The 12,609-nt window shown below is 38.0% G+C and overlaps 1 protein-coding gene across 1 annotated transcript; it reads left to right on the top strand.

Annotated features, from left to right (window-relative positions):
• The first annotated feature begins 1,706 nt into the window (after positions 1 to 1,706).
• On the top strand, positions 1,707 to 11,028 carry LOC131252181 (beta-galactosidase 15-like). Its single transcript, XM_058253045.1, has 18 exons — positions 1,707 to 1,893; positions 2,618 to 2,713; positions 2,807 to 2,919; positions 3,125 to 3,191; positions 3,534 to 3,626; positions 3,968 to 4,111; positions 4,409 to 4,497; positions 4,806 to 4,911; positions 5,004 to 5,210; positions 5,326 to 5,490; positions 5,724 to 5,920; positions 6,028 to 6,131; positions 6,682 to 6,785; positions 7,116 to 7,229; positions 7,366 to 7,473; positions 8,344 to 8,552; positions 8,831 to 9,107; positions 10,546 to 11,028. The coding sequence occupies exons 1-18, from the start codon at positions 1,714 to 1,716 to the stop codon at positions 10,654 to 10,656; spliced, it is 2,484 nt and encodes an 827-aa protein (XP_058109028.1). The 5' UTR covers positions 1,707 to 1,713; the 3' UTR covers positions 10,657 to 11,028.
• The last annotated feature ends 1,581 nt before the right edge of the window (positions 11,029 to 12,609 follow it).

Consider the following 12,609-nt stretch of genomic DNA (forward strand, 5'->3'; position numbering starts at 1 on the left):
GACCTATTTATAACTAGTGAAAGTGGAGATTTGATTATGATTACTCTAAATTGTTGGTTTTAAGCTAAAAGAGTGATAGGGTTCATTTAATTCATTAGTCAATATCTGGGCCTTATCCAATTTGGCTTCGAGTAGATCTTTTAATTTAGTTACAATTGTCTTGATTAATTAGTGGTAGGTCAGTTAAATTTAGATTATGTGCGAGCAAATCATGTAGCTAAATTCGATGTTTAAGTGATCGAGCGAATTTGTTGGCTTCCTACGGTTGATTAATCGGACTTGTGCGGTTCTTTACTAGTACCACCCGTGTATAACATTAAGTGTTAATGGTCAGTAAGTGATAATATAAGTTAATTATTTTATAGAAAAATTTAAAGATTTTTAGAAATCCAAAATAGTGAAAATCCAGGACGTTACACAATATAATGTAATCACGTGTTCAATTTATCATCACATAATCTTAGAACTTAAATACACATCCAATTCATCATTACGTCCAAACTGAATTCAAAATCAAACGTACACATATGCAATTTAAAAATGTACACAAGCTTTAAATAGAACATCCATCACCAATGTGTAAATTATAAACAATTCACATCAACATTGAATATAATCCGTATAAGTGCATGAGGGTCTAGATATATTGCTGGAAATTCGGTCCTCGATACCAAGGTTAAATTCCTCTTATACTCAGTTCAACGCAATTAGACTAGAGGCGACTTGATGCGATTAAGTGAGTTTTTATACAAATTATTACACACATACCGAAATCCAACAAAACAATATGCTCGGCTCCTTCATCCTGTATCAAAAATTAAAACGGATTAACAAATGAGGATGGCAGGACTAGCCTAAACTGTAGGTATGGGCCCCACACCATACATGGTTCGACGGCTGTGATCGGCACACCAAGCACCCAGTGATGGCTCAAGGCCGAAAATTCATCTACCTATTCAGCCAAAATAGTCATAGAATCTCAACTTTTGGCCTTTCTTTAGGGTTAGAAGTTTGCTAATTTCACCCGCGCATGGAACCGCACACATCTACACGCTGTAACACGTGCAAATATGAAACTCTTGTGCGATTTGAAATCATTATCAGATCTTCTTCTTGGAAAATAAGATAAATTTTGACTCTTTAGGTGGGCCACAATGTACGACGTAAATTGACGGTTAAAAATTTCTAGTTCTAACCATTCAATTTTTTTATATTACAGGGCCCAAATGAGCTGTCAAATGCCCTTATTTTAGGTCAGAAGATCTAAACAGTGCAACTCACCGGATGGAAAGCTCAGATCTCATGCACGTGTCACATTGTGGAACATGCGTTTACGTGTGAATGTGAAGGACCCTGCTGTAGGAACGAAATTAGCAAACCTCATTCTCAACCATTTATTGCATCCAACCGCGTGATCCACCGTACAATCTGTTCATCACAAAATTTTTTCACCATGGCTACTCTGGTGGGGTCTACATAATCAACGGTTCCGATCATGGATTTGACAGTGGTCCGAGGGACTACGGTGAGAAAATGACCTCACTCAAACAGAAAAACGTTACCGAACAAATTCAAACCATGAACGAGTCTGTCGACGAATCCAGCGAAGCAGAAAAACATTCTAAAAATGGAGAATACCAGGTCACCTGATTTTCTTATAAATAGCCATTTCAGTGCTTTGGATTTTTAAGCAAATCACGTTAAGGGGGTTTGATGGTGAGGATCGAGATGGGCCATTTGGGATCTGGGCTCCTTTTTCTAGTTCTATCATGCCTATCTTATTCTCCATCCATCGCGACACAAGTTTCTCATGATGGGCGGGCCCTCACGATCGATGGTCAGCGCAGGTTGATCCTCTCCGGTTCGATCCACTATCCGCGTAGCACGGCGGAGGTGTGCAAATCCTTTCATGTCCCCCTTATATTTATTATTATTTTTAATTTATAATGAATTCTAACGTTTTTGATCTCATGTGCACACCTGTTGGAAGCATTCCAACGGTTGGATTTGAGCTTAAGATTGTGGCCCGCTCTCTCTCTTGTTCCATAGGCTTGATCGTTTATATGACCCATCCATCCCATCCATTAAGTTTGTCCCACTTGGATGAGAGTTTTAGGCACTATTTCATATAGTTTTCATGGTGTGGATGTCTGACATAGATCATGGTAGGGCCCACCTATGCCATAAATTGACCTGATTTTTATGCACATGGCCCACCATGAAAACACAGGCTAGGAGATTATCTCATGTCCTTTTTATCATGATACACAACTGCCACGTGTTTGGAACGTCATGATATCGTTTCCTTGGATTTATTGATGCCACTGAAAAAATAAGAATGACAGTTTTTCTTTTCATCTAGGCCACTAGTCTAGTGGGCCCCACTCTATATTTCCCTCACTCCAAAAATTGGACGGGTCTGATCATCTTGTCACGCACGCGGTATATTAAAAAGATGGGACAGGTACAACAGACTGACAACAACTGTCATTATCTAACAAACACTTGTGGCCCACCTAATGAATGGTCTAGCTGTTCATCGCATAAATCATGGGTCCCACCTAATGAACGGTTGGGATCTTTTACCCTGAGGCATTGATCTCTTCTTGGTTTGCAGATGTGGCCCGATCTGATCCAGAAGGCGAAGGACGGTGGGCTCAACGCAATCGAAACGTACGTTTTCTGGAACATCCATGAGCCACGTCGTCGTGAGGTCCTGATATTTCTTTAAAACTTAAAACATTTTCAAAATAAAAAAATCCACTAGATTTCACGTACTAATATTGAAATTTTCATTTTTCCACAGTATAATTTCCAGGGCAATCGTGACCTGATTAGGTTCATCAAGACCGTCCATCAAGCCGGGTTGTATTTCATTCTTCGAATTGGACCTTATGCCTGCGCTGAATGGAATTATGGGTAATTTTTAAATATTATTTTGGTGACTCACCTTCTATAATAGAGATTTGGGTTGGTGGTCCACATATGACCCATGCATGTGGCCCACCTGATGACTGGACAGAAACAATTTTCTGGCCACCCATTAATATTGAAATCTACACAAAAAAATAAAATAAAATAATAATAATATTTTTTTAATTAATTCATGTGTGTTTCCTGGCAGAGGATTTCCTGTTTGGCTACACCAGATGGAAGGAATTCAGTTTAGAACTGATAATCAGATATTCAAGGTTTCTATTTTAATTAATTGATGTTGTTTGTGTATTAGATGATTATTATCTATATAAGCACTTAATGGTTTCTGGTTACATTGGGACACTCCAGTAAATTTATATGGACCGTTCATTTGGTTAATCAAAAATTTCTTTTGGTGTGGTAGCTAATGAAACATGTGCTAGAGCTATTGTACAGCCTAGATTGATTGATTAAGCTATCCAAGTATCCTGATGCAACTAGGAGCATGATAACTTGTAGTGCTCTAAGAGCACTGGATCATTTTTCTTTTATTATGCTTTCTTTCAAATGATATTTTCTTTTGTATTAAAATGCACTTCTTGTAATTTTTATTTTAGGATGAAATGCAAAGTTTCACCGCTCATATAGTGAACATGATTAAGGAAGAGAATCTCTTGGCTCATCAAGGTGGGCCCATCATCCTCACACAGGTCAGTTTTATCATTTCATTATTGTATTATTTTTATTTAAATTAAGATAAATCTAATGCATGCCACTTCTCTCAAGTGGGATGTTGATCTGGTGGGAATGCTTGCAAAGTCCTTGATTATCTGATTCAATACAATTCTATATCGTGGCCCATCCAAATCACATTTTTCATGTCATCACATTCCATTAAAATACTTACAAAATTACCATTTTCAACATAAATAATAAAAATAAATAATTCCTTAGTTGTAGTCAGCCAAAAATACATAAACTTTGGTATTAGAGCATTTGTTTTAAGGTATTGTATGTTTTAATAAATTTCTTTTTTTAATAATCATAACAGATCGAGAATGAATTCGGAAATGTAATGGGCCCATACGGTGCTGCTGGGAAAAAATACGTCGAGTGGTGTGCGAAAATGGCAGATTCCCTTAATGTTGGGGTCCCATGGATCATGTGCCAACAAGCTGATGCACCACAACCAATGGTATTTTGTTTTAATTCTTAATTACATGAATAATGGTATATATTTGTGTTGGATTTTTCTAATCAAAGCTACATAGTGAGGGTAAATCAAGGCCCATTAGCTGTGGCTGTGGGTGGGCCCACCTGTACAATTGAAGGGCCTATTTTAAAATGGAGATGACATTTACATTCATCTTTTTGAAAGATATACCATTTAATTGAAATGGTGTATGCACGAAAAAGGGTGGGTGTAAATATCCATTCTTGTTTGGTAATTCTAGTTGTTTTTATAAAATTATTTCTGTCTATCTCAAAACAGATCAACACATGCAATGGATTTTACTGTCACAATTTCAAGCCAAACAATGCAAATAGTCCAAAAATGTGGACTGAGAATTGGACCGGCTGGTGGGTTTTTAATTTTTTTAGCTTCTTTCTTTTGGTGATGGGGAATGACATTTCAACCCCTAGATTTGATATTTCCACCCCCAATGAATTTAAATTAGTAGGTAGGACGGTCAATGGGCCTAGCCCACAAAGTTCTAGTCCTGGTCCTTAAGTGTATCATCTGTCCAATAATCCCAAAGCAAGTGAATCTTGAACGTTTGATGGGCCAGCCCCATGGAAATCCCTACTTGTGTGGTGGAACTATCAATTTGGGGTGGCTTGGAATATCAGTTTTGGTTCTGGGATATGAATATTATTGGATTTTTCAGGTTTAAAAAATGGGGTGGAAGAGACCCACATAGGACTGCTGAAGATGTGTCCAATGCAGTTGCACTATTCTTCAAAAACGGTGGCACTTTGCAAAACTACTACATGGTTAGTCCTACACTCACATGGATACATGTGTTTATATTGGAAAATTTCTATGTATTTTCAAAAGAATTTATTGGTATTTTACATCATTTCAGTACCATGGAGGAACCAATTTCGGCCGTACAGCAGGTGGGCCATACATAACAACATCTTATGATTACGATGCTCCGCTTGATGAATATGGTAATTTGAGACAACCCAAGTGGGGCCATTTGAAGGCACTTCATTTAGTTCTTTTATCGATGGAGAATGCGCTTGTCAATGGTGATGTGACGACCACTGATTATGGACATGGTGCAACGGTTCGTTTTTTAATATCTCTCTCTCTCTCTCTCTCTCTCTCTCTCTCTCTCTCTCTCTCTCTCTCTATTTCATTTTGTCAGTCCTCCAATAACATAAATTGCATTGTTTTTTCAGGCGACAATGTATAAACCCGCCAATGGAACTGCCGGATGTTTCTTGGCTAATCAGAATGGTACGACTGACGTCCTGATCACCTTCCAAGGCCTCCAATATCTTGTTCCAGCATGGTCTGTTAGCATTCTTCCTGATTGTAAGAATAATGTCTACAATACGGCAAAGGTAAGCTTTTGCTTAAAAATGGAATTTATTGAATAATAATAATAATAATAATGACAGACCCATATTTCATAGGCCCAGTAAAGCTTAACTTGCCCACAAACCAGCATGATGGGCCTGGCCCACTAACCAGCATGATGGGCTAATAATACAGGGCCTTATTTCATAGGCCCAGTAAAGCTTAACCAGCATGATGGGCCTCAATTCTCTGATTATTATCTCAATTTCATGGACAGATTCAAGCCCAGACATCTATTATGGTGAAGAAGCCTAATGCAGCTGAAAATGAACCGGCCCAGCTGATCTGGCAATGGCGGGCTGAGAAGATCAAGGATACACTGAAAGGGCAACATGGCTCCTTCACCTCTACACAACTTCTAGAACAAAAGATGGCTACTGGTGACACTAGTGACTATTTGTGGTACATGACAAGGTAAATTGTTTTTTAAATTTCTATTATATATAAAAATCATATACAAGAAAATTGATTTTTTTATTATATAATTTTATTTATTTATTTATTTCATGATATTTCTGAAGTGTACATATGAGCAAGAGCGATCCTATCTACAGCAAACACATGACATTACGTGTAAATACAACCGGATATGTTCTTCATGCTTTCGTCAATGGAAAGCTCGTCGGTAAATATACCAAACAAATTCTCTTATTTATTTATTTATTTATTTTGTAATTATCTAAGAAATCAATATAATAAATGCGGGAATCCCGACGCAATCTAAAACGGAACTGTGTTATTGGTTGATGAATGGATTCATCTTTCTACTTTTGACTAATCAGATGATCTTAACCATCCAAATATGTGTATAATTTTAGAGGGTGAAGCTGGACGGTTGGGATCATCCAATTGGTGAAGTGCACACCATAACAACGGCTTAGACAAACTCGAATTACCAGAACTTTTGGTGCCGTACAATCCATGATTAATCAGGTGGGCCACGCAGTAGGGATCAATGGACAACCGACGGTCTTAGTAAAAAATAAAGGTGTGGCCCACCTTGTGAGTTGAACAGCTTGATTTTCGAGGTGTGGCTTACCTTTTCATGGTACTCCTGGATCGTACAGTGTACAGTACCACAAGTAGTAGCACTGTAGCCTGCATGTGATCAGTTCTCCTTTAAAAAGATCTCAGCCTTCTAAACGTTTTGAATTTTCTGTTTTTGATGGAATCAGGATCACAACTTGGTAAAAGTGGAAATTACATATTTGAGGCTCCCGTCACCGTAAAGCCCAAGAAAAATGATATTACCTTACTCAGCGCCACCGTCGGATTACCGGTCAGTAATCTATCTTTTTTTTGGAGCCATTAATTTAATTGAGCCTACTTTGATCAGTAGGAGGGTAGCCAATTCTTGACTTTCAACGGTCGAGATTAGTCTTGGGCCCAGTTTATACCCAGTCCATAGTTATTGGGTCTGAAAGGGTCTCAAGCCTAACCCATGATTTCCAACTGATTGGACTGGGCCTCTTGGGCCATTTCATTTTACTTTTGCCCAAGCCCACCCCATTTACAACCTTGTATTAACCATAGTAAATTACTAAAATACTCTTATCAAAGTCTTTAATCTTGACCGCTCAATACTTTTTTTTTTCCATGGGTTGAGTAGAATTACGGTGCATTCTTCGACAAGGATCCGGCCGGAATAGTCAGTGGGCCAGTTGAATTGGTGGGAAATGGCAATGTTTCAAAGGATTTATCTGCAAGCCAGTGGAGCTATAAGGTGAATGATGATAAATAATGTTATTTATACATTAATGAAAAATATTAATTTTATTATAATTTTTTTTACTTTTTTTATTTGACGGTATCCAATGACGTGATGCACATGGCCCATTGATCGGTCCTTTGATGTACAGATCGGGTTGAATGGCTATGCCCAAGAAGTCTACAGTGAGAATCCTAAACATGATCCCAAATGGACCACAGAAGCTCTTCCTCTTAATAGGAGGATGACTTGGTACAAGGTACTACTCTCTTTCTTTAATATGGGCCCAGCAGGTCCTTAATGGGCCCGTTTTCTAAAAGGCCCAAACCTAACACATGACTAATTAGTACGTGGACCCCTCATGGCCCACTTAAAATTTATATAGCCCATCCATGCATAAGCCACTGATGTTCTAAACGGACCAGTGAAATGATTAGTTCGGGTCTGTGGGCTGGAGCTGTTGAAAATATTAATTTTTCTCAGTGCAGGCCCAGCCTATTGCTACCTTGCTTTCTATACCTTTGTAGCTGTGTGGGGCCCACCCTGATGTTTGAGTGCCATCTAACCCGTCCATTAGATGATATCTCTGAGTTAGGCCTAAATCATAAGATCCATACCTCAGCTGGGCCACAACAAAGGGTACATTGAGTAGGACACCCAACATAGAAACATCTAAGATATTGTGTGGGCTCCACAGTGTTGTTAATGTATCATCCAGTCCATTCATCAGTTGCATCCACCAGGATGAAGAGGTACAATTAGACTCTAGCTATTCCAAAATTTAGGTGGGCCACAAAATGGGAATATACAGGTTGTTGCTGTGATTGTACATTGTTCTTTGTGGTGTACCATCTGAGTTTTAGATAGAGATGGTTCGAGAAATGTACGGTTATGATGAGAAGGCACACAAGATGTACGGGTCGGATCAACATTCGCATCACACGTGGGCCGCACACAACTGGAACCTATGGTAATAAACATACGTACCATAAGTTTGTGATCATTCACTGATATCCTTAGTATCCTACCATGTTACCATATCATCCTAGTATCCTACCATGTTATCATGTCATCCTACTGTGCAGGAGAATTGATCTAGACCGTTGAATTGTTTATTTGTTTCTCTTAGACAACCTTCAAGCCTCCTCTTGGAGAAGAGCCTGTGGTGGTGGACTTACTAGGGATGGGAAAGGGAGAAGCATGGGTGAACGGCCAGAGCATCGGCCGATTCTGGCCCACCTTCAAAGCCCCATCGGACGGCTGCGGGAATTGCGACTACCGTGGGACTTATGATCCGAATAGATGCACGACCGGCTGCGGAGAGCCCACCCAGAGATGGTAAGGCCCACCCCTTGATTATGCTTTAAAAAAATAAAAAAAAATAAAAAAACCAAAGTTTAAATTCCTACAATCCAACGGTTAGGATTGCCTAGTAAGCATGAATAGTGGAATGTAGCCCATTAAAGGTGGGACCCACTTGATGATCAGCTCGGCCCCAACTTCCCATAAATCATGATCGGACCCTTTAAATAGAATATTAATTTAATTTCATAAAATTTTAATTAAATTTCTTTTAATTTGTAGAAATTCTTACTTAAAAATCTGAATCGTACCAGGTACCATGTGCCGCGATCGTTCCTGAGGTCGGGTGATAACACGTTGATTTTGTTTGAGGAAATGGGAGGGAATCCAACGCAGGTGAATTTCCAGACAGTAACGGTTGGGACAGTTTGTGGGATGATCACTGAGCGGAATAAAGTAGAATTATCGTGTCAGGGCGGCCGGACCATCTCTCAGATCCAGTTCGCCAGTTACGGGGACCCACAGGGCAAGTGCGGATCCTTCAAGAAAGGCATTTGCGAGTCCAGCGACGCCTTTTCGGCCATTGAGAAGGTATTTTACGTGCATGCCATGCATGCATGCACGTAGTCACACTTTTTCTCTTTCTTTTTTTTCCATTAAGCCTTCCTTTAATTGATTTCAGCCATTAATTATAATCTGGTCCTATTTTAACCACAAGATACATACTCTCTTCTTCCATCGCATGAGTTTCCAAAGATAATGTAGATACCGTTAAATCCTGTGGAACCCATCCATCCGCACTGTTCAATGACGGACGTGTATTTCCTGCAAAAGTTCCAGCGCTGAAAAGCTAGGTGGGGTCTAGTGTAATGTTTGTGAGAAATCCACCCCGTCCATCCATTTTGTGAGCTCATTTTAGGACATGGGACCAAAAATGAGCCAGATCCATACTCAAGTGAGCCGTAAAGAGGATTGAACGTCGAAATATTGGTGTGGCCACAGAAGTTTTGAATCAGGTTAATATTTGTGTTCTCAGTTTATACCAATAGTAATGAAGTTATGAACGGTATGGATTGCGTTTGGATATCACTGTAGAAATTTCCCAACTTACCTTTTCCTTTAGCTCGGCCCAGGATTATGCTTACTTTTAGTCTCAAGTCATAAAATGAGCTCAAAAAATGGTTGGACAGGTTAGATTTCTCACAAAAATCACTCTAATTATTATTATTATTATTATTATTATTATTTTACATCCACCACCAATTTTCAGGGCATGGATTTAGCCGTTAGAATCTTCCAATCTTGGAGTTTCTTCACGTATCAACGCAGGTCCAATCATATCCACGGCCTAGATTTCCTGATCATGGACTCTCAATGCACGCACTAGGGTATCCATACTAATGCATTATTATTGCGTTGAACTGTAATTAACTGATTTAAGCTCTATAAAGTGTTTAGAGCGAAATGATACCATAGATTGGTCTCAACCACTACATACATAGTCCCACTTCCATTATACACGTGGTAGGCTAGATGGATGATCTGACCATCCACTCAGTGCACTACCATGGATGACTCACCGTTCAAAACTCATACAAACAAGACAATCCTAGCCATCCATCAATTCCTCCCAACTTCCCCCTGAATCTCAACCATTAATATTTTTTCGCTTCACCTTCCATTTGAATTCCACATGTAGGATGCCGATGATCATTATTGGTACAATGCACATGTTGCACGGTCTCGATACCTTACATGTCAACCAACAACTATTTTTTGCATTTTAAGCCTTTACGGTCCATTTAAAGGCCACAAGTCAGACGGATAGGATCATACATTTGCACGAATCTTTTTTAACCGTGGACCATACATGGTACGTAGCACTTGTTTGATGGTCTTGATCCACTGTCCACACCGCAACATGTACCATCTAACTGTGACTAATATATTTCATCATTTCCATCTTTATAATTAAAAAAAAAAAAAAAATCAAACTAATGCATTTTTTATTTTTTTTTGTAATTTCCAGGCATGTGTGGGAAAAACAAGCTGCTCGATCAGCGCTGAGGATACTACGTTGGGTTGGACCACATGCGGCGTCGTCGAAAATAGGCTGGCCGTGCAGGCTGTTTGTTCATGAGCCATTCTCTTTACTGGAATTTATAATATTTCTCTTTAATTTGAAAAAAAAAAAAAAAAAAAGTTCAAAGAAAAAATAAAAAGCCTTCTATGATTTGTTGTTAGTCAACACATTTAAGCTATGTAATTATGATTCTTAACAAGAAAAACGGGACCTTTTCACCTTATTATCATGGTTGTTGTGTGGAATTCTATAATGTTTGATGGAGTTATATCATCACACAAAAGTGGGACCCACTAGATGTCTATACACTTAAAATCTAACTGCTGAATTTATTTTATAGTCCTAACAAATTGGGAATGTGTTGTTCCCTTTCATGATCATGGTTCTGTACTATAGTGGATGGGCCCAATAGAAAGTTCTATGGTTAGAAGCTACATAGGGGCCACAAAGATTTTCATGAGAAATCCACTCCATCCATCGGTTTCTCAAGATCACAATAGGACGGGATTCCAATAATTAGACATATCCAAAACTCAAGTGGGCCACACAATAGAAAAAAGTGAATATTGAAAGCATTCATTATTAGTACCTTTGTGGGGGCCGCAGAAGTTTTGGATCAGGATAAAATTTATGAATACAGGCCCCGCAATTGCCATTGTATGTTTTGGCATACATTACACTTCCATTTTTACTAGAAATAAAAAAATACACCACCAAAATGATTTTTACCAATTTAAGGGTATGTTTGTTATTGTCAATGCACATGTAATGTGAAGTAAAAATATCATTATTATGATTTTACCACAATTAAAGCAAACATGAGAATCATTAGTACAAATGTCGTATGAGAGAAGTAAATGAATGTATAATAATGGCACTTGTTGGTGAAGATCTTGAATGGAGAGAAGTGGTTTGGAATCAATTTTTATTTTTATTTTTTTTCTCTTAGCTTGTTAGTACACACATGTCAGTACACACACTCCATGTTAGCCACCCCTACGAGGACTCAGTCTACAAGTTGAGCTATGGATCTGGGTGTATCAATACATTGCCCTTTTAATTAGTGAAACGAACACACCTTAGTACTCAAAATGTCAGGAGGTGAACTGACCAAAATGCCCTTCATGATTTGGGCACTCTTATTGAACAGGTTGGATGTCATGCACACACTGCTTCTTAAAATTTTATTTTATTTTATTTTATTTTATTTTTTTTAAATGAAGGGCATTTTGGTTATCTCACCCTCTCTGTGTGAGTTATAATGTTTAAATATTATTGCAGTCCATTCTTTGCAATTTGTTGCCTTGAAAAATGATATTAATTGAATGATCTATATCACACTCCGAAATTTGGGTATCCAAGTAAGCTAATCAAAATTCGAATTCCGGTATGTGAACTAAAGTATATTATATTAATACAACAATAATAACCACTTCAGATCTAATTAAAATAAAAAATAAAACTTCTACATAATTAAACTTCCATTCCAAAAGTCATTTTACTAATCAAATGTCCAAGGTTTCTAAATACATGAATAACTGAAAATCTAAATAATCTAATACACTAGATGAATTATTAATACAACTTTTCTTTTATATTAATATAGGAAAAACTAAACTAAACCTAATATATTGAAGAACTAATAATAACATAATGTTCTCTTGATGCACACCAACATGGCATATGAAATAGAGAAACAAAACTGCGTGAGCACGACGACCCAATGGGATCACGTCCCTAAAATCCTTAAATTTTTCAAGTTAGCAGATAAATAGTATAGTTGTGAATCAACTTAGAATTAACACACACACATAATAATAATGATGATGATAATGATGTAGTGCTCAATATAAATATAAATAAAACTTTGCATTGCGCCTTTAAGGGAATCCAAAGCAGAGTATTGTGTTCATTTGGAATCTTTCAACGCAAAGCATCTATGCTTATACTTTTAAAAAGTCCAAGGTAGAGCATCATATTCGTTTTTTTATCTTAGGGCAATGCAATCCA

The sequence above is a fragment of the Magnolia sinica genome, chromosome 7, assembly GCF_029962835.1.
Source record: "Magnolia sinica isolate HGM2019 chromosome 7, MsV1, whole genome shotgun sequence".
Taxonomy (NCBI): Eukaryota; Viridiplantae; Streptophyta; class Magnoliopsida; order Magnoliales; family Magnoliaceae; genus Magnolia; species Magnolia sinica.

Coding starts and splice junctions, on each gene's coding strand:
- LOC131252181 (XM_058253045.1), top strand. CDS start 1,714: ATGGTGAGGATCGAGATGGGCCATTTGGGATCTGGGCTCCTTTTTCTA. Junction 1,894..2,617: donor ATCCGCGTAGCACGGCGGAG/GTGTGCAAATCC, acceptor CTTGGTTTGCAG/ATGTGGCCCGATCTGATCCA. Junction 3,192..3,533: donor CTGATAATCAGATATTCAAG/GTTTCTATTTTA, acceptor TTTTTATTTTAG/GATGAAATGCAAAGTTTCAC.